The following is a 27,668-nucleotide window of genomic DNA, read 5'->3' as shown; positions in this document are numbered from 1 at the left end:
AGGCTTACAAAAAGGGTTCTACTTAAATTGAGGACGACGCAACGGGCTATGGAAAGAAGAATGATAGGTGTAACATTAAGGGATAAGAAAAGAGCAGATTGGGTGAGGGAACAAACGCGCATTAATGACATCTTAGTTGAAATCAAGAAAAAGAAATGGGCATGGGCAGGACATGTAATGAGGAGGGAAGATAACCGATGGTCATTAAGGGTTACGGACTGGATTCCGAGGGAAGGGAAGCGTAGCAGGGGGCGACAGAAAGTTAGGTGGGCAGATGAGATTAGGAAGTTTGGAGGGTCAACATGGCCACAATTAGCACATGACCGGGGCAGTTGGAGAAGTATGGGAGAGGCCTTTGCCCTGCAGTGGGCGTAACCAGGCTGATGATGATGATGATGATGATTGGAATGCATCATGTAACCGCACGAACGACAACGGATGCAGGAGTCACCGGCTCACCCTCGCACACTTGCACGCGAGCATACAGCATACGGCACGGGGCGGAGCTTTTATCGCCCCTGGACTTTGTACGGAACCTCACGGCGACGGTGAGGACATAAATGCGCCTGGAGTGTCCATACAAGTGTCCATCGCAATAAAACTGTAACACTTAGACACAATGAAAATATTTTTAAAACGATCTACGCGCAATGAACAAATAGGGAACAGCACGTCACCCGCGTTCACAAAGTGAACGTCACTGTAAATTTTAAGAGGATTCTGCAGTGCACGAGAAAGATTGTACCTGCCTGAACGTCTATCTAACACTTGTAAGAGTGTCATAGGGCACGTTCAATGTTTCTCCTACTTCTCAGCGTTTTGATCATATTGTGCTCTACCAAAATGCACGACCGCCTGCAACGATCAGCCTGGTTAATATACCAGCCTTTGACGTATTATTTAGCTTACTCACTTGTCATATTGCTTGCAATGTTCAGCACTCCGCGACCTTGGATTTTTGTTTTTGCAGATAAGGTACACATTCGCGACGTGTAGTTTGCGCGTGTCTACATCACAATTTTGCATCTGTGCTTGCGTTTTATGCGAAGCATACTAGCCGCACAACCACGCTCTTCCTTGCTGCGCCGCGCGCGGCCGCGTAGCTACCATATGACGTCATAACAGGTGCAAAAGCGGAGGCTCAACTCGTGCGCTCGCTTGCGGGTCGCACAGATGGTACTGCGGCCTAACTCCCGCTCCTCCCGCTAGGGCACTGACGTCACAACAGCTGCAAGCCGGGCTCAACTCTTGCAAGATGGGCTGGGTGGGAATCGAACCAGGGTCTCCGGAGTGTGAGACGGAGACGCTACCACTGAGCCACGAGTACAATGCTTCAAAGCGGTACAAAAGCGCCTCTAGTGAATGCGGTGTTGCCTTAGAAACGAGCTGTTTCTAAGGCTCAGGCGTGCGTCGCTTGCTCAGGCGCACATTTCGTTGCCGCGCCGAACGCTGCGTTGCTCGACGCTCACCGCGTTCAATGCTGGGCGCGTAGTCGCTTCGCCGTAGCCCATTGTCTTACACCCCTTGGCGTGTTGACGGGAACGCTGTCCCGTTTCACTCTTGAAGGCGAAGCAGAGTAGCGCATGAGTTGTTTCTTCGTCTAGCCGAACCAAATATAGCCAAGCAACAGCAGTTCACCAGGCTAAACAGTGGTTCAACAACTAAAATAAAGGCTAGTATGCTTCGCATCCTGGGCTTAACCTTAGCTAAGCCACAGCCATTTTTTTAAGTTCTAGTTGCTGAAGTAGATTTGTTGCAATACGCATGCTTAAATTTCGATCGAGTAGCTTATTTTACTAGAGCGTGTGTAATGTGCCTTACGATCGTAGGTTGAAATAGCCCGCAAATCGCAACTCCTTTCACGTGGTTTTCAACTTTATGCTTGGTATTTAGGAGAGACATAGCGGGTGTCCATGAATGATACTTTAACGGAGCGTTTCAGCTCAGGTTGTTTTGACTGATATCCATTACAGACTAAAGATCTCTTGACGTGGATGAGATCCCTGAACCTCGATCTGATGAACGAGACAAGATTGGCGGCAGTCAACCCAGTTGAAATGATGGTGCGCGCATCGCTTGACCTAGGTGTCCAAGCTGTACTTGGCGTCGTTTTCGCCTTGAACGAGTTCTATTACAACAAGAGATCCATAAAGGTGCGGTAACGAATCCTATGTACAATAGTTGGCATAACGATGCCACGTAACAATGTATGTGCGTTTAAGCAATGCTGTGCTAATACTCATGATGAACGCGGAATGACGTTCTTGCAACTTAAGTTGTACATGGTAAAGGTACGACCCAGTGCTTGTGCCTTCTATTAAGGCTGTAGTAATAGTGGGGAAGGTGTGTGAAACCTAAACATTGCGTAATAAGGCCAGGACGCAGTGTGCATGCGTTTTATGAAGCCTAGTAATACTGGTGATGAACACGGAATGACTTTCTTACAATATGTAGTTGGCGTAACCATGCCACATCTCATTGTGCGCGTGTGGTTTAGCAAGGCTACACACCAAAGTGAAAAGCCCTTAACTGAGCGCTTTTTGCTTATCATCTAGTGCAGTATTATTTGGGACATTATGTAGAAAATTTGATGGGCGTAAAATATTATTAGCAGTTAGGAGGGCGTTTGTTTTTTCGTATACATTTGAAGTACAAGGATGCGAGGTTTAGGTGCACATGCTTCGAGTTTCTGCGGGTCGCCTAGTGAGTTTATGACGGAAAATGACATGCAACACGCCTGGAAACTTGTCCTTCTCGAAACGGTCTTTCACGTGCACGACCTAGTGTCTAAGTTTTCGGGAGGGAACGTGCGCAGCCTGACTAATATTACCGCAGAACGCGTGTAAGGGTCTCGCGTATGCCTAGGTCATATATTATTGAAGTTAGTGTTTTGGGGGGTCCAGGGTGGGTGGGCACTACGCGAGCCAGCTGGTACGCTACTGAGTCAATGAAGTACTCAGGGCATCCACAAGCCCTCAATTCCCGCCGCATAAGTGCATTGTCCTCCATACGGTCCTTCCGCTGCTGTGCGCACGTTTTTCGCCCGACGAGGAAGGGAGCTGACGGCAGACCCCTTTGCAAAGTAGGGTGCACCATTGTGTAGTTGAGGTAGCGACCATTGTGAGTTTGCTTCCTAAACACCTTGAACAAGAGGTTTGGCTCTTCGCGTTGCTTAAGGGTGTCCAAGAACGGCAGTTGGCCTTCAGATTCTGGTTCTATAGTAAAGTTAATTGCTACTTGCATACTGTTTAGATGAGCCGTGAAGAGGTCAAGGTTATGTGGTTGCAAAATACTGAAGCAGTTGTCGACGTATCTGAAAAGACCTTCGGTGAGGGTGTAAACGAGGACAACCGCTGAATTTCGATAGCCTCCTTGTTAAGTTAGCGACTGTGACCGAAATTGACGCCCGCATTGCCGCTCCGAGGTTTTGCCGATAAAATTTCTTCTGGAGCGTGAAATATGTATTTGATAGGCAAAACTTTAGCAGCCTACCTAGGTCATGAACCTCGACGAGGGATCGGTCGGGCAACGTCGGGCCCTTGTCAAAGGCGGCGACGCAAACATCCACGGCCATGCCTGTTGTTGCGCTTGTAAACAGTGATACCACGTCAAAAGAAACTAAAGCATTGCCGGGATCCACGCTTGCCCCTTTAACCTTTTCCATGAAGTCGTACGTGTTGTGTATTTGGGTAGTAGCACTTTTGCCTCCCGGTGGCGATATCATTCTATGAAGAATTTTTGCCAACTTGTGGAGCGGCAAACATATGAAGTCCACTAGGGGGCGCAGGGGAAGATCGGGCTTGTGTACGTTCAGCAGACCATATAAAGCTGGAGCACATCCATTGTGGCGAAACAATCCGTAGTACATCTCCTTGTGTTGAAGGGGCACCATATGGAACATGTCGGCCAGCAGTTTCTGCCGATCCCAAAGACGCGTGCGCAACTAGGTCACGTAAGATTAACTGGGAAAGGTCTGGCGTGATTGCCAAGGGACGAAATCATTGTACGCGTCTTTATTTTGAGTACCTAATCATTCTAACCGTGACGCACACTTTTAATCCCAACGAAGGCAATGTGCCGTCTATGTATGCCGAATGCCTTAATCATGTCTTGATCCGCTCATAAAAAGGACACAAGCTGTGCCGTTTGTTGTTTTGGGAACAAGGCTCTCGTTGGGGAGACGAAACGTAAATATATTTTTAACCATTTTGGTCAGTGTCCGGTCCTCTTCCTTCTAAGTTGGTAGTTTGGCGCTTCAATATCTTCTTTTTTCTCTCCCTTTTCACGAAATGTATTTCCCACCACATTCAAATTTACCTAGGAAATCCAAGCGCCAATTTGCGCAAGCAGACGTTCTTTTGAAATATTGGCCTCCTTTGACACATCGCAGGCAGCGCCTCGCCCGCTCATGTCCCATCAGTTTCGACGGCATATATTCAATTCTCTTCACGGGCTAAGCAATCCCGGCATCAGAGCGACACCGTAGGCTTATCAGAGACCGCTTTCCCCTGACCACGGATCAACAAGGATGTTAGAAGCTGAGCAAGAAACTGCCAAGCTTGTCAAGCCGAGAAAGTGACCCGGCACATGCGTTCACTGGTGCAGCCGTTTCGTTCACCAGAGAGCCATTTCGATCACGTGCTTTTAGGCTTGGTGTTGCGTCTTTCGCCCTGCTAAGGTTTCAAGTACCTCCTGAGGTGTGTCGACCGGTACACAAGGTGGCCTGAGGTGACGCCTCTACAAGACATATTGGCCGAAACAGTGGCGGAAGCATTTGCTGTTAGGTGGCTGTCCCGGTATGGCTGTCCTTCGCGAATAACTACTACCGACTCCGGCAGTTCCAAAGCTCGCTTTTTTCTTCAGTGACGAGACCGCTCGGCACGCTCCTTTCATAACACCACGGCTCACCACCAACAGAGCAACAGCATGGTAAAGCGTCTCCACCAACAACTAAAGGTGTCGTTAACCCTCGACAGACAGCATAGGTGGAAAGGCTATCCCTAGTACTACTGAGGCTGCGAGCAACACTCTAGGATTACCTCAGAGTCTGCGCAGCCGAGATGCTCTATAGGTCAGTAGTCCACTTTCCAGGCCAGCTTTTCCGCACGCAGCAATGAAGTCCGCCAGCTGCCTCGCAGTACTTAGAGAGGCTACATTCTTGTCACGACCAGCTTCGACTTAGACTCCCACGTATCGCACGCGGGCAGCCTGTATTTACTTTCCCGACAATGGATACAACCACGCACGCCTTTCTGCCGCACGACTCTATCAAGCCATCATTGGCTCCTTCCTATGAAGGCCCCTTTCGTGTTGTTGCGCGTTCAGAGAAAACCTTGAAGATTGATGTACGCGCCAAACAAGAGACAGAGTTGTGCGACCGCGTGAAATCAGCCTATCTTGGACATTAACTCTTCATTCGTTCCGCCATTCACACCTAAGCTTCTGGCATTCTAGGGGGGAGGTCTGGTAGCGATCGTCCGTCACCATAAGTTGTCCCCTCTTCTGGGCGATCCATTTTATTTGTCCATGCCTAGACGTAGGGTAATTGGCTCTTTCTCTTTCGTGGAAATGAGGTGGCAGCCCGACTGAGCTGCCACCACAGCCACACGATAAGCCTGCTTTTACTTCAGAATAAAGCCAGATTATTCTCCGATCTCAACCAGTCAAAACTTGTATTACTTGCCTCTACTAAACCGAGCTCCCAACAAGACATTGCCAGGAGGCGCTTGTGTTTTCTTATTCCGTATTATAACTGCAGTTGGTAACGATAGAGTTGACAACATAACTAACCAGACAACGTAGCCACTGGTACTGATGGGTCTCAGCTACCGATTCCGAACGCAGATAGCACCACATTATCTACAGTTTCTGCCCTACAAAATAAATAACGGACTCTGAAGTACGCCACATGTGGTTCGATGTAGGCAGAAGAGGTGAGAATCTTCACATGAGGTGGTGCGAACTGCGTTTGGAATCGACCGCCCAGACCCATTAGTAAAGTGACTACTACCTCGTTTTGTTAGCTATCTTACCATGTCTAGCGTTATCAAGTGCCATTATGTGAAACAAATGGTGTGAAACTCGGTACTAAATATACTGCGATCTCCGTATTAATAGTGTGGTGTGAAACAGTGACCTTGGCAACAGCAATGCAATTCTCCTTTTGTGAGTACTGCGGCGTATTTTTGACGTTTTCAAACAGGCAGCGTAAGAGGAGGAAGGAAGAATAATTTAATCGAATAAAGTGGATTAAACATATCTGTGGATGCGCTTGGTGGGTTTTCCTCTGCATTCGATGGAAGGGTTTTTTGTGCTCGAGTATACTACGCAAAGTCAATAGTTCCTCCTTGGGTGCACAAAGCAAAATGAGAAAAAGGACGCTGCCCTACCAATCAACGTTTGTCCTTCCCTTTTTGCAAATTACCTCTTTCTTGAAAAGAATTAGTTCAAAACTAATGAAATAAATAGAATAAATGACTGCAGCCGTATATCTTACAAAGGTTGTTTGGAGACACTAGAGTAGCGCCTCGCCAGCGCGCATCTATTTCATATTTCGTGTACTTCGCGGGATTTAGTTTTTTCTTGGAAAAAACAACCAGGCACACTTCAACGCCCAATAAATTCTTGTTTCGGAAGTTATTTAAGGTATCCTACAACTTTGTAATTGACATATTTGCGACTGAAGTAATAATTAGAAAGCTTACGAATTAAAAGCAATCATTAATTATACTTAGTGATGAAAAAATACAGGCTGTAAACACACACGACTGCCGCTACTATGCAGTCGCTATGATTTCTCTAGAGCTCTTTGTTTTTTTTTTAATATAGGACTAAGTTAACTGGGATAGTCGGCATGTGGTATATAATATTGTTACGTGAAGCTGAATACGAATACTATTTACAATTTATTTACAGGTAAGCTCACGTAGGCCAAAATGGCGACGCTATATAAAAACCGGCACACACGTCGTCTTCGTCGTCCTCAGTGCAGCCACACTGTGGCGGCTGTTACGTAGCATCACCCCCGGCTGTAGAAGCACCGTCCTGGTGCTTAATCTACACATCCGCGGTGAAACGTTTGTGGTAGGGTTTTAGTCTTGCCACGTGAACGATGTCACTTGCAGCTGATGATGACGCTGAGAGATCGGCGGGGATGATTTCATACGTGACAATGGTCACTTGTCATACCACACGGTAAGGACCAGTGTAGCGCGACAGCAGCTTTTCGGAAAGGCCCACACGGCGAACGGGTGACCAGAGAAGCACCAGAGAACCCGGAGAAAAGTGCACGTCACGATGGTGGCAATCATAGAGGCATCTCTGATGCTCCTGTGAGGTCTCGAGACGGGAGCGGGCGAGCTGGCGCGCGTGGTCGGCGCGTGCGATCGCGTCGCGTGCGTATTCAGTGGCGGAACGTGTGGCCGAGGGCAGCAAAGTGTCCAAGGGCAACACGGGTTCTCGGCCATATAGGAGATAGAACGGTGAATAGCCGGCGGTGTCGTGACGCGATGAATTATACGCGAACGTCATATATGGTAAGTGAAGATCCCAGTCGTGGTGGTCGGGTGCAACGTACTTGGAAAGCATGGCTGTGACGGTCCGGTTGAGGCGCTCCGTGAGGCCGTTGGTGTGGGGGTGGTAGGACGTGCTGTACTTGTGCTTTGTCGAGCAGGAGCGCAGGATGTCCTCGACGACTGCCGACAGAAAGCTGCGGCCACGGTCAGTGAGTAATTGGCGCGAAGCACCGTGCACTAAAATGATGTCATAGAGCAGAAAGTCAGCAACGTCAGTAGTACAACTTGTCGGGAGGGCTCTGGTGATTGCGTACCGCGTAGCATAATCGGTAGCGACGGCGACCCATTTATTTCCGGAGCCCGAGAGAGGAAATGGCCCAAGAAGGTCTAGACCAACACGGAAAAATGGTTCGAGTGGGATATCGATCGGCTGGAGACATCCAGCTGGAGGTGTGGAGGGCTTCTTCCGGCGCTGACACGGCTCCCAAGCGGCAACGCAGCGCCGCACGGAGCGGGCGAGACGCGGCCAAAAGAATCGACGGCGTACACGGTCGTATGTGCGTGAGACGCCCAAGTGTCCAGCCAAGGGAGCATCGTGAAGTTGCTGGAGGACAGTCGAACGCAGGTGCGATGGAATGACGAGCAGAAGGTCAAGGCCGCGTGGATCGAGATTGCGGTGGTTAATGTCCCCTTCTTAAGGAGAAACATCCGGAGAGAGGCGTCGCCAGGAGTTGACTCCAGACGGTCGATGAGGGCGCGTAATCAAGGATCGCGCCGTTGCTCGTTGCCGATTTGAAGCAACTGGGACACAGAGAAAACGCAAGCGATGGCGTCCTCATCAGCCGGTTTGTCGACGGGGTAGCGGGACAAACAATCGGCATCCTGGTGCAAGCGTCCCGTCTTATATACCACGGAGAAGGTATGTTCTGGCAGGCGTAACGCCCAGCGAGCGAGTCGTCCCTTGGGGTTCTTGAGCGAGGATAGCCAGCAGAGAGCGTGGTGATCAGTGATGACACAGAAGGGGTGTCCGTACAAGTATGGACGAAATTTCGCAACAGCCCACACAAGAGCGAGGCACTCGCGCTCTGTGATTCAATAATTGCGCTCGGCGGGTGATAGAAGTCGGCTGGCGTAGGCTATAACGCGATCATGTCCACGCTGGTGCTGTGCTAACACTGCTCCTACGCCGTGACCACTGGCATCAGTTCGAACTTCCGTTGAGGCAGACGGGTCAAAGTGGGTGAAAACTGGAGGCGTGGTAAGGAGAGTAGTCAGCTGCGAGAAAGATGCGGCATGGTGAGGACCCCCCCCCCCCCCCAAAAAAAAAAAAAAAAAAGGGGGCGTCTTTCTTCAAGAGGTAGGTAACGGGACGTGCCATGGTCGCAAAATCCTTCACAAAGTGTCGGAAATAAGAGCACAGCCCTATGAAACTACGAACGTCCTTGGTAGACTTCGGAACAAGAAAAATCGCAACGACGCGAATTTTGTCCGGATCGGGTCGCAAGCCTCTGGCGTCTACGAGGTGTCCAAGGACGGCGATTTGACTGCGAGCGAAATGACATTTTGACGAGTTCAGCTGGAGACCGGCGCGGCGGAACACATCAAGAATCGCTGAAAGACGGTCTAGATGCGTGTCGAATGTGGGCGAATAAACGATGACATCGTCCAGATAGCACAAACAGGTGGACCACTTGAACCCCTGAAGCAAAGAGTCCGTCATCCGTTCGAAGGTGGCGGGCGCGTTACAGAGACCGCAAGGCATCACCTTGAACTGATAAAGGCCGTCAGGGGTAATAAATGCAGTCTTCTCTCGGTCCATGTCATCGACGGATATCTGCCAGTAGCCGGACCGTAAGTGGATAGAAGAAAAATAGGTGGCACCGTACAGGCAGTCTAGAGCGTCATCAATATGTGGCAAAGGGTACACGTCCTTTTTTGTGATTTTGTTCAGGTGGCGATAATCTACACAAAAGCGCCACGTTCTATCCTTCTTTTCGACAAGTACGACGGGAGGTGCCCAGGGACGACAGGAAGGCTCGATAAGGTCCTTTGCAAGCGTCTTTGTGACTTCCTGTTGGATAACAGCTCGTTCCGACGCAGAAGCACGGTATGGACGTCGGTGAATAGGGTTCGCATCGCCAGTATTTATGCGATGGGTCACGACGGACGTTTGACCTAAGGGTCTATTGTCAAAGTAAAAAATGTCGTGATAGCCTTCAAGAACGCGGCAAAAAGCTTCAGCTTGAGGAGATGTAAGGTCAGAGGAGACCATCATCTTAATGTCGACGTCAGTACCATGCGATGACGTCACGGTATGGGCTAAGCTGTAACGATCTTCCACTGTGAATGGCTCGACCTCATCATCCTGCAAAGCGCGAATTATAGTCAAGGAGATGCGCTGAGGCAGAAGTTGCGCGGTTAGCGCGAAATTGACAAGTGGAAGGCAGGTGCGGTGGCCAGTAATTTTCAGCACAGTGTGCGGCACGGTAACACCATGTGTAAGCATAACGGCCGGAATCGGTGCGGCCACGTAATTGCCGTCAGGTACAGCTGGAGAGGACAACAAGTCGACGTGTGTCACAGAGTGAGGTGGTAGGCGAATGAAATCTATACAGCTCAGATGGCTGTGAGGCGGGTCCACAGGGTCGGTAAGGAGAGGCAAGTCAAGGCGAAGTGAGCCGGCCGAACAGTCAATGAGGGCAGAATGATGGGCAAGAAAATCCAGACCGAGAATGAGTTCGTGAGGGCAATGCTCGATGACGGTGAAGAGAACGACGGTGTCTCTCTCAGCAATGGTGAGTCGGGCAGAACACATGCCACCAATAGCGACAGTCCCTCCGTCGGCGACTTGTACAACTCGGTTCGGGGCAGGCGTCAGAACTTTCTTGAGCCGACAGCGAAGAGCAGCACTCATAATGGACACATGCGCCCCGGTGTCAATCAACGCGCACGCAGGAACATTCTCGACGAGAACGTCCAAAAGGTTCTTGTTCGTGGGTAAGGTGAAGCGAGGATTTCGTGCCAATGTCGTCAATGCAGCTTCACCTCCAGAAGCAGCACTGTCTAGTTTTCCGGTCGAGGGTGCGGCGAGTAGGTCGGAGAAGCAGCACGGCGAGACGGGGGCGAGCGAGATTGGCGGCGGGAGGGAGAAGGCGAGCGGGAGTAGCGGGGTCGTGTCAAAGGTGTCGCAGGGTCAGATGATGGAGCGGGCATAGAAGGGGCGAAGGAAAAGGATGCGCTAGAGGGGCGAGGGGGGTAATCAGGATAATAGCGCGTCGGAGAAGTCCAGCGGCTGCGGCCGTGGCAAGCGACATGTCTAATGCGTCGGAAGTTAAAACAAATCGGCTTGTCGTCCACGGTTCGCCATTCGGAGGGGTTGCGCTGTCCATAAGAGGAGTAAAAAGAGCGCGGTGGGGACGTGCGTGGAGACAAAGGTTCCGAGCGTACGGAACGAATGGATTGCACGCCGACATTGGACAAGTCTTGACGGACGACGGCCTGGATCAAGGAGATTGTCACCGGAGAATGATCAGGTAACGGGAATGAAGGGGCCGCCGGTTGTGCCGCTTCGACCTCACGACGAATGATACGGGTCAAGTTGTCACATCGCGACGGCTGGTGGAAGAGGTCCTCACAGGATGACGTAGCAGCTGTGTTGGGAAGTCGCGTGATGTGCTGGGATACCCGGCGGCTTTTAGCATGCTCGAGACGGCGGCACTCCTTCAGGATGGTATCGATGCTGGTGACGTTCGTAAACACCAGTTAACTGAAGGCGTCGTCAGCAATGCCTTTGAGGACGTGATTAACCTTCACGTCCTCAGACATGGTCGGGTGAGCCTTGGCACAAAGGACCAAGACGTCGAGAATGTACGACACGTAGGACTCGGTCGACGTCTGTACACGTGTGACAAGGGCTTTCTTGGCGTTGACTTGTCGACCAAACGGATTGCCAAAAAGGTCGCGTAGCTTGTCTTTGAAGAGATCCCAGCTCGAGATCTCCTCTTCGTGAGTCTGGAACCACGCCAATGGAGCTCCGTCGAGGTAGAAAAGTACGTTAGCAAGCATAATAGTCGGATCCCACCTGTGACTGGTGCTGACACGTTCGTATAAGCGGAGCCAGTCGTCAGTATCAGGACTGCCGACTCCGCTGAAAACACCAGGATCCCGAGGTGGGGAAACGGCGACGTAGGTCGGGGCTGCAGGCGGAGACGCTTGCGGAGATGAAGGTCCGCCAGCAGGAGCCGAACTTCCATTGTCGCCGTTGCGACCGCTGCGAGGCTCCATGACGGGTACGGGGAACGTCTACCTCCACCAAATTAATGTTACGTGAAGCTGAAGCCGAATACTATTTACAATTTATTTACAGGTAAGCTCACGGAGGCCAAAGTGGCGACGCTATATCAAAACCGGCACACACGTCGTCTTCGTCGTCCTCAGTGCAGCCACACTATGGCCTCTGTCCGTAGCAATATATACCATGCGGATGAAGCTATGTGTACATTTCCGCATAACTGTTCTCGTCCTTCTGTTATGTTGTCAAAGACATACATCATGCTAGAGACCAGCGGGAAAAGCTGCCGATATAGCTTCACGAAGCCACAGGCCCCCACAAAATACCGGCTGCACAGCTACGTGATGCCATATGCATAAATCGTAGCGAGCCCTACAATTTTGTTGATGTTTGTTACTTCATATTGTCATATAAGTTTCCTTTATTTTATTCTTCATACACGCATAGATTCTCTACAAAACACAGTTTGCCCGCAATCACGAAATGCCGCCAGCGCAAAGAATGCAGTCGAATGCAGTTCTTGGAACTCGCAAGGGATTGGAGGTCACAGTATGGGTGTCATATAACCGATTTGAATCGTCTTCCTGGCCTCAAGAAAGTTGCAGTAGCCTCAAACAAAGAACAAGACAAACGCTCTACTGGCAGGTGCGACCCCTCGCATGGTCTATGCTAATATGTGATCCCGTTCCCCGGCGTTCTGTTGGCTGCGCCTTTTCAACTTATATTTCAAACGCCCTTCCCTTGTGAACGATAATAAATGTACGCGTGTTGATGCTCATCGGTCACCTTTTTTTTACATTAGTACTCATGATGACGTACTAGTTCTTTTTGTGCTTTTCAAATATGATTCACCCTTAGTGAGGAAATGCATATTGGGGGGAGCCCTGGGTGCGTGCACTTGAAGGCTGGGTGAAGACCGGACCGCAGCCGAGACGCATACATTTGTTCGAAATGTTTGTTCTTGCCATTGTACGTGCGTCTGCACTTCTTTCAATTTATAAAACACCTAATCCGAAGGACTACTTTTTTCGTACATACCTAAATACATACATACATGCATACATACATATGACATATATATATATATATATATATATATATATATATATATATATGTATATTACGGGGATGTTGGGATTATACGAAGAGTGTATTTCCAATATATATACAGAATGAGTCACAATAGTTAAGATCACTGACCGCTAACAACACGCAGCAGCCAGCGTCCTGTGATCCTTCTTCCTCTCCTTTCATCATTCCGTAAAGGACCCCCGGGCGTCGAAGTGCCGTCTCGGCGCATGGTAGCCGAAGAATTGCGAGCGAAGTATGGCTTCAGCCGCGAAATTTGCACGACGTCAAGAGGCATCGGACTTGAGGATGCGTCAAACGATGTATTCTTCTTCCGCTCTCTTCTTTAATCCTAGCGTAACAGTATATATACGCTTATATTTGTGTTTACAGTATGTATCCATTGTAAGCGCGCTGCAGTTTTATGATGTCAACCAGCGGGACCCAAGGTGAAGTTCCTCGGAGCTTTTTCTCTCGACTCCTCGTTTCAAGGAAATAGATTTTAATTTGAACCTGTCTCTGTGCCAGAAATATTGTTATTAACATCTGTCAGAGTTACAGATTGTACATTTGTGTTATGAGTGGGACTGTACACTACGTGCGTACTTCCGCCTATGAACGTTGCTGTGCGGCACTACAAACAGCCCTGGGATGTGCGATTCCTAAACGGACAATGAACAGTTTAAAATGAAGCTTCGATTATTACGCCGTTTACTTCGATATGTGCATTAAGCCTGTGGGCAATTCTGCTGTGAGAGGCTGCTGCAAAAAGTTGCGATGAATTTCTCCCCATGTGAGTAAAATATCTAAGTATTATAAATCTCTCTAACTTGTTTTTATTGATCCACAGATCGAGTACAGTAAAGAACAAGATATGTACCTAACAGCGTGGCGTGGGCAATCGAAAAGCCAAACGATTGATGTGTACCTACAGCTATTCTTGTTATATGGTGCCACCCCACCTGAGGACCACCGGCTGGCTTCCAAAATATCCGGATATGAAAAAGAACGTGAGAGATGCTTTTATCTCGCGTTTTGTGAATATCAGTGGCACAGTTGTGCTGAAGGTGTGGCTGTTGCTTGTAGCAAGCTTCGAAGTGCTCCCCTGTAGAAGCGCACATTGCTAATGTGTTGTGGCGTTGTCTGTGCTATGATCTCTTTGATTCATTTTCCTCCGAGCTTCGCTGCAAACCATGAAGGCCATAATTAAGAACCCTAAAGAATTTAAAGCGAAAGCGCAGCTTTTTTTCCCTCTCCCTTCGACTTTCCCACTGCTGTTCTTGCTGATGTCTGGCACACCGCGTCAGGGGGTGGTTCAGAGTGTATTTATAAAGGACAAGAGCGAGGCAGAGAGAAAAATCGACGCGAGAAACTCGTTCGGACCCCACTGCGTCGATTGTGCACAATGCCCTCTGGAGATCCCTGGGCCTTGCCACATTAGCCTTGGCAACTGTAATTATCTGCGACACTCCTCCAAACCATTGCAGAAACTGCAGCGCTTACCTTGCGACTAACTATAGTGCGAGTCCAGAGGGGACATAGATAGAATTGAAGAGAGGAATAGAAGAAGAGGCAGTTTTTATGCTAGAAGGGAAGGTGACATTAGAAAGCAAGGAAGTGCTACTACCATAGCCTACCTTAAATGATCAGGCGGCTCAGCGATAGGCTCCGCCGTCATTGCCACGTGTCACCTCCGCGAAACGCCGAGGCGGGCACTTCCACGAAGGCATACTTTTGCGGCGCTAGTTGGACATGGCTGTCGTTCTAAATTATGCTTTTGATGCAATCGAACTCATCGAGGTGCAGTTTCGAACACCGACGCTTGAGAGAAGACGTCAAATTTACGACTACAACCATCTATATCGTGTCAAAGAAGTAAACAGCACGGACATCGCAGAGAAGTGCTTAAATAGATAAATTAGGGGGTTTTACGTACCAGAGCCCCTATCCATCATGAGGCACACCGTTGTGGGGGACTCCGGAACAACTTGGACCACCAGGTTTTTTTTACGTGGACCTAAACATTAGCACGCCGGTGTTTTCGTATTTTGCCCCATCGAAATACAGCCGCCGTGGCTGATGTGATCGCGTGGCTTTGTCCTTAGCAGCCCTACATCTTATAGGCAATAAGCAACCACCAAGGGGTGTGAAGCCTGCTCACGACGTCGAGCTAAAAGTAACAAGTCATTATTTTATTCCAATTAAGTGGGCAAATACGGCCGTAGTCGCTTTTCAACTGTCATTTGTAGCTTTATTGCTTGGACAGTGCCTTGCACCTCACAATTGTAGAGGTTTGAGTGAGTAGGCAGGTAAGTGCTTTATTCTCCTCTGACAAAGTGCCAGGAGCATATTCTAGTATTGTCGTTGCAGCTCCGTTCTGAGAGTTCATCACCGCTGAAACATAATTGAGAGCAGTCAGATGTGATTAAAGAACGCGAAGACTGAACAAATGCGTGCTGGCGTGGGTGATATAAATACTAATTGGGGAATATTCAACGTGTGTCGTGCTGCGTTCCAGCCTTAATGCTATTGTTATAATCGCGAGGAAACATCGGCTTGAATGAGCCCGGTTACAGCAGTCGCGTCAAGATCCTGGCGCAGAAAGAAGCTTCACGTTGGCTTATTTATGCGCAACAAAAGGCACAGTGCTTACAAAGCTGCAGCACGGAGCGCATACGAAGCTAGGTTTTACACAACAACCACTGCGCATTTTTTGTGGGATCGGGACGAGTAAGCAACTGTCTAAACCAAATTACTACAGCGGGCATCAAATCGCGCGTTTTCACTCACTTTTCACATGATTGTGCGTTTTTACAGCGGCTTGCTGCTGTTTGTCTCTCTCTCTCTCTTCTGTCTTTTCGGTTGGCGTTTTATTTTGTTTAACAGAAATGCGCAAGAGTGACCCTCACCTGACGCGCTGAACCGCGACAATCCGTTTCCGCCGCCGGGCTGCTTCCCACGGTCTTGAAAGGAAGCGGCATAATCTAATGCCGAGAATCCTTAACGCAGCAATATCTGCGCTTCTTCCTTTTGTTCACACTTCTCACGGATGAGCTGCCGAGAGGCCGCAGTGAATCCATTCAAAAATTGTAAAATGAGGCATTCAGGTGGACCAGAGCCCAGTACGGACAATGGTGAAATGGCGGTGAGAGCCTACTCGCGCGTGCTCACCGCCGCTGCTAATAGAGCGACTGGCACAGCTAGTCTTTATTGCAAGGCGCCTATAGACACGGCAGTCGTTCCGGAGAAACCGGATAAACTTAAGTTCAAGCAGCGGTACAGTACGTTTCTGCTATTTCTGAAAAATGAGCACTATGCAGATACGTCAAGCGGGCAACTTACGTAGGGAATGCAGAAGTAGAGGCGCATTAATTAAAGCGCACTGCAAGGTTGAGGCTACACTACGGAAGCGGTCACACGTCAACTCACAATTTCTTTGCCCGCGGCAGTAGCCATGCGGCTATGGCATTATAGAGGTCGCGTATTTGATCCCGGCCACGGCAGCCGCATTTATATGGCTTTAAAGAAAACTTAGATTTTGGGACACTGTCAAAATTAACCCGGAGTTCGCCACTACGGCATACCTCATAATCCGATTCAAGTTTAATATTTATGCCTCTATGCGATGTGGTATGTGAGGCAATGACAATGCTCAACCCTCACAGAGGTTATGAAATATGGCGCACAACAAGTCCGATGCAGACACCTCTTCCTGTGTGTTCTGTGCCCGACGTAGACAAACAGCAGCGGTGCACGCAAGGTTACGTTTAACATCAACTCAGCATTGATATCGAAGCAGCGCACTTACATCTGACACGTACACGTACATATAAAGAGTACATACGCAGGCGCTGGACTGAGTTGCAGTCCAGTGCCTATGTATGTCCCTTTTATGTGTACGTGTACGTGTCAGATGTACGTGAGCTGCTGCAATATCATGGCACACCAACTTGCCCATCACTTTCTTTTAAGCAATTCCCCACTCTCGTATTAGACTAAACATTGTATAAATTAAACATTCGCCGTCAACATCACCGCTGATTGTCCCCAATCAAAGCAACCAGCACAGAAAGCTTCGCTTACATTGATTCCCACAGCGCGTGGGAGCTGCATAATATTTTCGCGTCCTTTTCTCTATTTTTTATGTTTTTCCACGTCTCAGCGCACTGGAGACGTTATAGTTGGTCGCCGAGTTGCCGCGGCGAGGCATTCTCAAGGGATATTTCACATGTTTTGGAGTTTCGTGGTTAGCCACGTCACATAAAAACTGTTTTTGTTTTATGTTAGGGGTTGCGTTTAAGGGTACAGCAGGCGCAAAAGTGTACGAATATAGCTTTTTTCCCTTGTTCACATGGTACGAAGCTCAGACATGAGAAAGCGTACGCACGTGTGCTATTCTCAATGCTCGTTCACTATACAGGAAACGTCGAGTGTACCGCTTCTCTGGAGTCGGTGATCTGGCAATTTTTACCTAAAAAGCACCATCGTTGTGCCTTGGTGACTGTGTGCCATGATGGCCTCACACATGATTCACGAGCTCAAGTAACTTCTTAGTTCCACCTCCACTTCTCACATTTCGATCATACATTTTAACGTCCGAAGCTTACTGAAAAACTTTAATGGTATGGTTAATTTGCCTACGTTAACCAATCACCACTATTCGCTCATATGTCTATCCGAAACATGGCTGTCTGTAGCTGACGATGCCCTATTTTCCATACCGGGCTATCATGCAGAAATCTTTCGTCGTCTGGCTGACTGCCACAGTGGATCGACGGTCTTTATTTCTAGCACATCATTATAGAAACGGCGTGCAGATATCGCATTTTCTATGACAATATTTCTCTTATTATATACTCAAACTACATCTGATATTAAAATGGGTAGTAAGTGTTCTTTCAATCCTGCAAAATTTGTTATGTTATCCGGCTCTGACTAGGACCTATTATCCCAGGAATCTTGTATTAACAAAGCATTGGGTACTTTGACTAAGAAGCTAACAAATATTGTAAGCACATGCACTCAACCTCCAAAAACCCGTGGAAAACTAGAGGACTATACTGCGCTGTATATATAAAGAAGCATAATCTTTACAAAAAAGTTAAACTCCAGCCATTTAACCTCACCCTAAGACTTTGTTTTAAATGGTATTCGCTAACTCTCACCGTGTCACTTAAACAGGCTAAAGAACCTACTATAAAACAAAAAGCTCGAAAATGGGAATGGCGGCAGAAAGAACTTGAACGGAATTAAAAAAAAAATGTTTACATATTTATCAACAGGACGTGCTTGTGACAGAATTTAACGGAGGGCACCAGCACTCTAACTAAACCTACAGGTATCGTCACTTCATTTAATGTACAATTTTTCAAGAGCTATGCAGCCGTTGTTACTGGCTTCCATAGGCATGGAGGAAAGAAAATACTAGGAGGGAGCGTCACGTGATTCCACTAGCCTGGGCAAGCCAACCTCACGCCCTCCCTGCCGCTCTACGGCGCCTTGTGCGCGGTGTCTTTTGGACAGGAATTCTGGAACCCGTCCCGAATCCAGAGCGTCGTCGATTGTTTCGTCAAATCAACTATTGGGCGCCCTAAACTGCGCTGCGTATTTCTTGCTCATTTTTGTACCGCTGTGTTTGACCTAGAAAGAGACGAGTTGTTTTGGTAAATATTTTTGTCGCGTTTTTGCTTAGTAAAAGGTTCGGGCGTGCGTCCTTCGTTGTGAGAGAAGTAAATAGCATTAGGCTGCGCTCTGAATGTCGAAGTCTTCACCTTCCCTTCCGACAACGTCTACGTGAACCGACTACCATCAAAAATCGGCAGGCACAACCTTAAATATGTTCGGGGTTCCGGGCTCGCCGCTGCATTTCAGGCGCAGAAAAGCTGTCGCTGCGGACCCTGGACGATCGCTTGATTATCTGCACATGTTTGCGGGGGCGAAAGGCGTCATTGTTTCCCAGAAGACTTTCTCAAACGCGACGAATCGCCGTCGGACGGGTGGCTTGGTTGCCTATGCACATTTGCAGGGCGACCGGTTTCTTGATTTCCCTAATATCGCCCCGAAACCGTCGTACTTGAGGTGGTGCTGGTGGGTTGTTTGGCACAATGTCGGTTACCCGACGCTATCGTTCTCTACAGCTTTGGTGCCCATCTGCGGCAGGTCGCGTCAACGCAATGTGTGGCAGTTCAGTGCGTGTCCTGACTGGCGTAACAAAGAGTCGACTGCTTCACAAACTTGAATTCCCGTACTAACCTCGGCGTGCGTTTTCCAAGCTTAGTATGGGCGCATTTATTCATTGATTTATTTATTCCCCATACCCTCAGGATATAAATACATTACAGAGGGGAGAGGCATAAATAGTAAAAGTGAACACGAACAATAATACTAACAGAAGGAGCGAAGCATTATACAGAATAATTATACATAGCATTATACTGCACATACGATACGCCCGCATATTCAGATATCCCCGCACTAGACGCAACCGAAGTGAGCCAACTAAATGTACTGCTTGTCCGATACGTGCGGTCCTATTTCCCGTCGTTCCACTCCTCTAAATTTGTTATGACTAGGCTTCAGGATTGTCACGTGACGCTCCCTCCTAGGTTTTCCTCCTCCATGCTTCCCACCCTTGTAAGGTTGCGGCTCATGAGTTAGCCCGCACGCGTAGCATGGCTGGAGCATTGCAATCTGGGCAGTGTTGGGCCAACGATGATTATGAGCTGCTGTTATGATGCGACCGAAATTTCCGCAAAGAATCGGGACGTTGAACGAATGACTGGTAGCGGGAGTACGCGAACAATATGCAACATGGCGGTGATGGCCCATCTTAGCTTCCACTGCAGAAACTATGTTTGTGACCTCCATTATGCGCTGTGCTGCATATCAACTGCAGTGACAAGCAAATGGCACGTGAAGTCATGCAAGCGTGGACATAGCTAGGTTGGGGGACGTGTGCACCCGTGCGTCTTCTATGGACCGTTCTAAAAAAAAAGGTGGGGGGGTTATGGATGCATGGATGTATGGGCGGACGAACGGACGGAATCACACGCAAACAGCGGCTCAGAGGGGTGGCAGTAAACAGTAATATAGTAATCATTCAACTGCGCACTTCCTAAGTTGATTTTGTTATCATTTGTTTCGTTCATATTTGTCATGCTTGATGTAAGAATTTACGACATTGTACAAATGCACCTGCTCAAGCTGTTGTTAGTGTCCTATATACTTGTGTCATGCTTGTGAACGATTGTTGAAAGTGAGTACTTCGTGTACTTCTGTCTAAACTGTGTCCGCGGGATTCCTTTTTTTTCACTGAAAGCTAACACGAAATAACAACATGCCCAAACTTAACGTTCTTTCCAGAAAGTTGGGCTAATGGACAAGGCGGGAGTGCCACACACGAAGGCACACACAGTGCATAGGTTGTTTGCATACGTGTGCCCCCAATCTGAGTCAAGCTGAGTCGCCGTCTAACTTTGAGAACCATTTAGCACCTCGCCGAAAGTGAAGCAAGTCTTCCACGTGAGGCAACGGGAAGCTGTCACTGATAGCGGCCGGGTTAGTTGCGCGCAGACCCACATACATTCCAATGGCTCCGTTCTGTTTGGGAACAAACGGGAACACCCATTCCTATGACGAGACACGTTCTATGACATGTTGTCGTAATGAGCTCTCTATTTCCTATTTGACTGTTTCTCGTAATGCGAGAGGGAGGCTTCCAAGCTTTATTAGTTGTGGTGGAATTGAAGAACGCATATGAACCTGATGGGTGGCACTATGTACGAGGTCAAGGCCAGGAGTAAACAGGTGTTGAAACCGACTGAACCTGGCAGGTAGGAAGCCCACTGTAATAAATAGGGTGGATTAGTGACATAGGGTGGATAGGGTGGATTTGCAGAATAGGGTGGATAGGGTGGAATAGGGTGGATCGTGGTGTATTTGAAGAAATTCACTGGGACTGTCTGGGTAGTGGTGACGCGGCGTTGAAGGCGGTCGCCTGCGATAGTCATGTACAGTTCGTGGGCTGCATCAGTAACAACAGGGATCATACATTTTTGACAACGTAGAACAGGATTTGAGAAGTGCGATTTCTGAACATTACAAGAAGCGGGATTATAGTGCCTGCTTAACCTTTCAATATTTTCGAGGAGCTACTTGCCGGGCATCCGAAATCTGAAGTTCGACGAAGTCCTGGCAAAGCATAATCGAAACCGAGGAGCTAGTGGCCATAAATAGGGATAAATGTTTTCCATTTACCTCAAGATCGGCGTAAAATCCCAGATTCTGGACAGCCGGTTGCAGCTGGTTGTCTGTCTGGGCTATCGACTGGACGCGATCAGTACAAGGTTGTCTAAAGGGACGGTGTGACGTGGAGGCTTGCTGGCGCCATGCCGGTGGTAATTGCGTGAAGCGGCCACTGCGACAAACCGTGGCGAAATGACCCGTCTTGGAATACCGGTAGAAAAGCTTGGTGCGCGCGGGGCAAGTCTGAACAGCATCATGCTGATGGCCGCAATTGGGGAGCAGCCAATTAAAGAATGAGATGGCCAGCTTTAATACCTGTGCAGCGTGCAGCGATAGCGTAGAGGTAGAGTATCCGCCTCGCATGCAAGAGGACCGTGGTGCGAATCGCGGTGCAGCGAAATTTTCCACCGGATTAAAAAAAAATCCGCATGTTGATTAAATTGCATAAACAGGCCTGGAGTGCGGCCTGATCCCGTGACCAGAACCGGTAACGCACTCCCTCGCCAGAGCAGGATTGGCACTCTGGTGCAGTGCTTGGCCACAACCTCCTATATGAGTACAACAATCAAACCCCGGCCCTCAGTCCCCAGTGACTGCGAAGCAACTGACCATGGCGGCGGTCAGACCTGTGACGCAGCAGAGGGTGCTAAGAATACCTGGGTCCGAAAAGGCCGCCATTGGAATCTCATCCTGGCAACGTTTAACGTTATCTAGTGAGGCGAGTCTAGCAGTACTATTGGAGGAATTAGAGGGCAGTAAATGGGATATAATAGGGCTCAGTGAAGTTAAGAGGACAAAAGAAGCATATACAGTGCTAAAAAGCGGGCACGTCCTCTGCTACCGGGGCTTAGCGGGGAGACGAGAAACAGGAATCGGATTCCTCATTAATAAGGATATAGCTGGTAACATGCACGAATTCTACAGCATTAATGAGAGGGTGGGAGGTCTTGTTGTGAAACCTAATAAGAGGTACAAATTCAAGGTTGTACAGGTCTACGCCGCTACATCCAGTCATGATGACCACGAAGTCGAAAGCGTTTCTGAAGACGTGAAATCGGCGATGGGTAAAGTCAAAACAAAATACAATATACTGATGAGCTACCTCAATGCCAGGCTAGGCAAGAAGCAGGCTGGAGACAAGTCAGTTGGGAAATATGGCATAGGCTCTAGGAATAGCCGGGGAGAGTTATTAGTAGAGTTTGCAGAACAGAATAATTTGCGAATAATGAATACCTTCTACCGCAAGCGGCGAAGCCGAAAGTGGACGTGGAGGAGCCCGAATGGCGAGACTAGAAATAAAATAGACCTTATACATTTGGCTAACTCTGGCATCATACAAGATGTGGACGTGCTCGGCAAGGTGCGCTGCAGTGACCATAGGATGGTAAGAACTCGAATTGACCTAGACTTGAGGAGGGAACGGAAGAAACTGGTAGACAAGAAGCCGATCAATGAGTTAGCGGTATGAGGGAAAATAGAGGAATTCCGGATCAAGCTACAGAACAGGTATTCGGCTGTGAACGATCAGGTAATAGCAGATTTGTTGAAGGATGGTGGGCAGATTGCTCTACAAAAACTGGCCACCCACTATACGCAATGCCTCATGACTTCGAGCGTACCGGAATCTTGGAAGACGCTAAAATAATCCTAATCCATAAGAATGGGGGCGCCAAAGACTTGAAAAATTATAGACCAATCAGCTTACAGTCCGTTGCCTACAAAGTATTTACTCAGGTAATCGGAAATAGAATGAGGAACACCTTAGACTTCTGTCAACCAAATGACCAGGCAGGATTCCGTAAAGGTTACTCAATAATAGAACATATTCACACTATCAATCAGGTGATAGAGAAATGTGCGGAATATAAGCAACCCTTATATATTGTTTTCATTGATTACGAGAAAGCGTTTGATTAAGTCAAAACCTCAGCAGTCATGGAGGTATTAGGGAATCAGGGTCTACAGCCGTATGTAAAAATACTGAAACATATTTATAGTTGCTCCACAGCCACCGTAGTCCTCCATAAAGAAAGCAACAAAATCCCATTAAAGAAAGGCGTCAGGCAGGGAGATACGATTTCTGCAATGCTATTCACAGCGTGTTTACAGGAGGTATTCAGAGACCTGGATTGGGAAGAATAGGGGATAAAAGTTAATGGAGAATACCTTAGTAACTTGCGATTCGCTGATGATATTAGCTTGCTTAGTAACTCAGGGGACGAATTGCAATGCATGCTCACTGACATGGAGAGGCAAAGCAGAAGGGTGTGTCTAAAGATTATTCTACGGAAAACTAAAGTATTGTTTAACAGTCTCGGAAGAGAACAGCAGTTTACGATAGGTAGCGAGGCACTGGAACTGGTAAGGGAATACATCTACTTAGGGCAGGTAGTGACGGCGGATCCGGATCATGAGACTGAAATAATCAGAAGAATAAGAATGGGATGGGGTGCGTTTGTCAGGCATTCTCAGATCATGAACAGCAGGTTGCCATTATACCTCAAGAGAAAAGTGTATAATAGCTGTGTCTTCCCAGTACTCACGTACGGGGCAGAAACTTGGGGGCTTACGAAAAGGGTTCTACGTTAATTGAGGACGACGCAACGAGCTATGGAAAGAAGAATGATGGGTGTAACGTTAAGGGAAATGAAAAGAGCAGATTGGGTGAGGGAACAAACGCGAGTTAATGACATCTTAGTTGAAATCAAGAAAAATAAATGGGCATGGGCAGGACATGTAATGAGGAGGGAAGATAACCGATGGTCGTTAAGGGTTACGGACTGGATTCCAAGAGAAGGGAAGCGTAGCAGGGGGCGGCAGAAAGTTAGGTGGGCGAATGAAATTAAGGAGTTTGCAGGGACAACATGGCCACAATCAGTACATGACCGCGGTAGTTGGCGAAGTATGGGAGAGGCCTTTGCCCTGCAGTGGGCATAACCATGCTGCTGCTGATGATGATCAATACTTGTGCGCAGACGAAGCTCTGTTCTGCCTACGAGGCAGTCCCTCTAAATACGTGAAAAACCCGCTACAAAACCCTGGACACTGATTGACCAGATAGTGCCCCGTACATTGATGGACTGCTGTGTTAGGTGTACGAGTGCTTCAGGCTCTTATTCCTGTAGGCGATGCTGGATGCGCTCAGCATGTTTGATGATATCAGAGAGTCTTAGTATAGCGTAAAACGATTGCGTAGGGTGAACGCGCGACGCAAGGCCGACGATAAGAAAGGCTGCACTGCGCGGCACAGGCGAGTGCTGTAGAACAGCAGAATGGGGCAATGCGCCAACGCTTGTGCAAACACATTCGGCGTATCTCGATGTCTCTTTGAATGGATTTCAGGCCAACTAAACATCAAGAGCTCAACAAGCTAACTCCAATTTTCGCGCACGCATGCTTGTCTCTAGAGCGCAGCCGTTTAGGCGCCCGTTCGTACGTTACAGGTCGGCGTGCCTCGGCGTAACCGAGCGAAGGAGCACAGCGAAGGTTGAAAGAGCGAATGTGGTGCGCAGGGGGGATGAAAGACGGCTATAGCGAATACAGCTCGGGGAGAAAAGCGGAGGAGCAGAGTATGGCGAAATGGTGAAGAAGAAAGCAGAGTGCGACACGAGACTACAAGATGTCGCCGTAGGATTAGATTGCAGCTCTCAGGCGCCCGTTCCTAGGTTCAGCGTCGCCGTCCCTCGCCGTAACAGCCTGATCGCGCTCGTGACACTGCACGCGCGGTCGTTGTCTTCTTCCACAACTGGCTCAGGTACGGCTCATCATGCCAGCGTTCCCATTTCGCCTCCGCGCTCGTGCCACTGCTGGCGCCTTCGTCGTCCTCGTCTTTCATAGCAGCCCCCGATGCAGCTCATCATGCCAGCGTTGTCATAGTGCCCGTCCTTCTGCGAAGGCGCTGACGACACTAGCCCACTGCCAGTTAGTGCGGCGTTCTCGGTCTTAAATTCCTTGCGTGAATATATCACGAAATGAAAACACGCATATAACTGTGCTGAGATATCGTATTTGGAAATACCGTAACGGCCGGACATATTGTCTTCGTTTTTATACAAAATAATTACCGATTCCAACGTCTATCATACTGAATTATGTCAGCGCCAGTATATACGACTTGCCGCGAAAAAAATTGTGCTTGTGGCCAATATCCCCTTAGGTGTGTGTGTGCCTGTGTCTAAAACGATGAATTGTTCCCCTTTTCGCTCACTGTGTTACGCTTGCTACGGCTTGATTACTTCCAAGGGTCCTTATCCAGGACATTGTACATTGCTCGTATTGTCTTCATTCTTCGAAATTGTTTTAGTGGTTCTTTCTGCAATGAACGCAGACCCATGCAGTGTGCACGGAACTTATTTTTCATTTGTTTTGAGCGTGACTGCTTCACACATCACAGCTATATAAGGTATATTGTACTCTCGCCTGGGCCACACGTTGGCCTCCAGGGTTGTGTAAATAATAACAAAAAGAAACGCTGTTGATTCTCTATATTGAAGTAGTTAGATTATACAAGGGTAAACTGACTATTGGTTAATAGAATAGATAATGAAAAATATTTTTCCGCAGTCCCATAACAACCGGTGGGCAAATGTATGTCTAGCAGATCGCGATAAGCCATTCCTACTTTTGCTTCAGTATGGGGTGTATGCGTGTGCTTGAAAAAAAGCGACAAAATAATGGAGGCATTCATTGGAGCTGATGTAATGGTAGTAAAATGACCCTGTTAAATTTTCTGTCAAATGTTCAGTCCATAACTGAACTGTCTCCACCATTTTGCAGTTGGAGATATTGCGGCGAGCACAGCTGTGTACGATGAACCCATATACTTCAGAAGAATTATTGATCTCGCCGAATTCACAAAACCTTACGTTAATGCAGGTAGGTGGAAGTTCTGTACTAGTTTCGCTACCTTCCTACAAAATATGTTAGTTCCAAATATGTGACGTTGTCGATTAACGCCAAATAGCGGTCACAGTTTAGTTCGCTAAAAAAATGAAATAGTTGACCTAATTCAGTACTGGTTACGCTTCGAGAAACCATGTCAATGCATAGATGGCGTTGCCTTAGTCTACATGAAATAAACATCGAAAGAAGATGCCCTCACAAGACGATGAAAAGTTGAAACGGCGAGAAGTGGAACAAGAAATGTCTCTGTAAGCAAACGTTCTTACGAGGCGGTTGCTTTCGCCAAACCACTCCAACCTCCGGTTGCAACAACCACGAGTCACATAATGCTCAATAATAAACTTTAAAATATGTAAGTGCACTCATATAGCAGCCACCGCTGGCCTCAGGTGTAAAACATGCAAATATACTTTTAAATAATTGAAGGTATGACCACCGCAACCGATTAAACGAACAAAATCAAATCCAGTTTTACGAGCAGTAGTTCAAACATTACCTACATGTTGGAATGTCCACTGTGCAACTAATAGTATATGGGCGAAACAGGAGAGGAAATTAGTATTGGACATAATGGGCACCGCGTGGACACGGCCATGAAGCTCGCTGAAGCAGTGGCGCTACACCTTAATCTGTCAGGTGAGAAGTTCGTTGAAATAAAACTTTCTAACCTACGATGAATCTTTCGGTGTCTCAGAGATAGAAAATATACAATGTTCCATCTAATTCACAAGTTTATTATTCTAAATATATCATTACGGATTCCCGTGGGGCGTGCCGTCATTACGAGACCGGTTGGGTCACCCTACTGGCTGAACAATACTACAAAACAGCAGGGATGTATTTTCCACTCCAAACTGTATGGTAGGGACTCCTGTCCATCAGGGTCTTCAAGGAAATGAAGCTGCTGATGGGGCAGTCTGAGCACTGCATTACCGGGCGACGCTTTGGCCCCTGAAGACCTGCAACAAAGTGAAATCTGTACTCACTTTGAAAGGCAATGCTAGCTCTTGCCATCGCCGGTACCCAGCTCCAGCTAGGGAACTGGGAAAAGCGAACGAATGCGTGCTACACCGCTTATACACAAGAAACAATGCTGTGCCCGGCAGTAATGAAACATTTAGATCCTACACTCACTGACAGATGACAACACAGTTGAGAGGTCGCTGACACCTATTAATTGGTGGGGGCCTGCCAGCAAAATTCAGCGCTCACCCCGCAACTCTACCTAAGAGGACTAGGAGGCTGCCATGCTTGGTTGCTCAGACCCTCAGGGCCAAAAGGCCTAGGTCATAAGAGCCAGGCTGTCGGCTTCGACCAATGATTCCTTGACTAGGGACTAGACCTAGTATGTGTAGGGCTCCTGTGTGAGTCTACATCTCTCTTTCTTGTTTAAGAAATACTTTTCATCATCACTCGCCGCGAGCCCATCCGCATTTCAGCCCGCTCAACGCCCCGAGGAAGACAGACATGTGGTGTGCTTCCGAGCATAACTCGCTTTGCAATCACTGCGTAGAAGCGGAGAAGCGGCCCATATCGTGAGATGGGACTACGAGGCTTCGCCCGCGTCGCATTCACAGATTGGCACGCGACCACTTGACATCGGCGACTACATCCCCACAGTGCAGTGGAGGCCCCGACTTCTTCGCGTT

General features: G+C 48.2%; 1 protein-coding gene across 1 annotated transcript in view; it reads left to right on the top strand.

Annotated features, from left to right (window-relative positions):
* The window catches only part of LOC129386477 (neprilysin-1-like), a 55,980-nt gene that overhangs the window by 5,867 nt on the left and 22,445 nt on the right, over nt 1-27,668 (top strand). Inside the window, exons 3-5 of the mRNA XM_055074486.2 lie at nt 1,974-2,153; nt 13,724-13,883; nt 25,894-25,992. Coding sequence (XP_054930461.1) covers nt 1,974-2,153; nt 13,724-13,883; nt 25,894-25,992 — 439 coding nt within the window. The remainder of the gene's footprint in view (nt 1-1,973; nt 2,154-13,723; nt 13,884-25,893; nt 25,993-27,668) is intronic.

This window comes from Dermacentor andersoni, chromosome 3 (assembly GCF_023375885.2).
Source record: "Dermacentor andersoni chromosome 3, qqDerAnde1_hic_scaffold, whole genome shotgun sequence".
NCBI classification, from domain to species: domain Eukaryota; kingdom Metazoa; phylum Arthropoda; class Arachnida; order Ixodida; family Ixodidae; genus Dermacentor; species Dermacentor andersoni.
The sequence above is the reverse complement of the archived record's forward strand: the minus strand, read 5'-3'. Positions and strand labels throughout refer to the sequence as shown.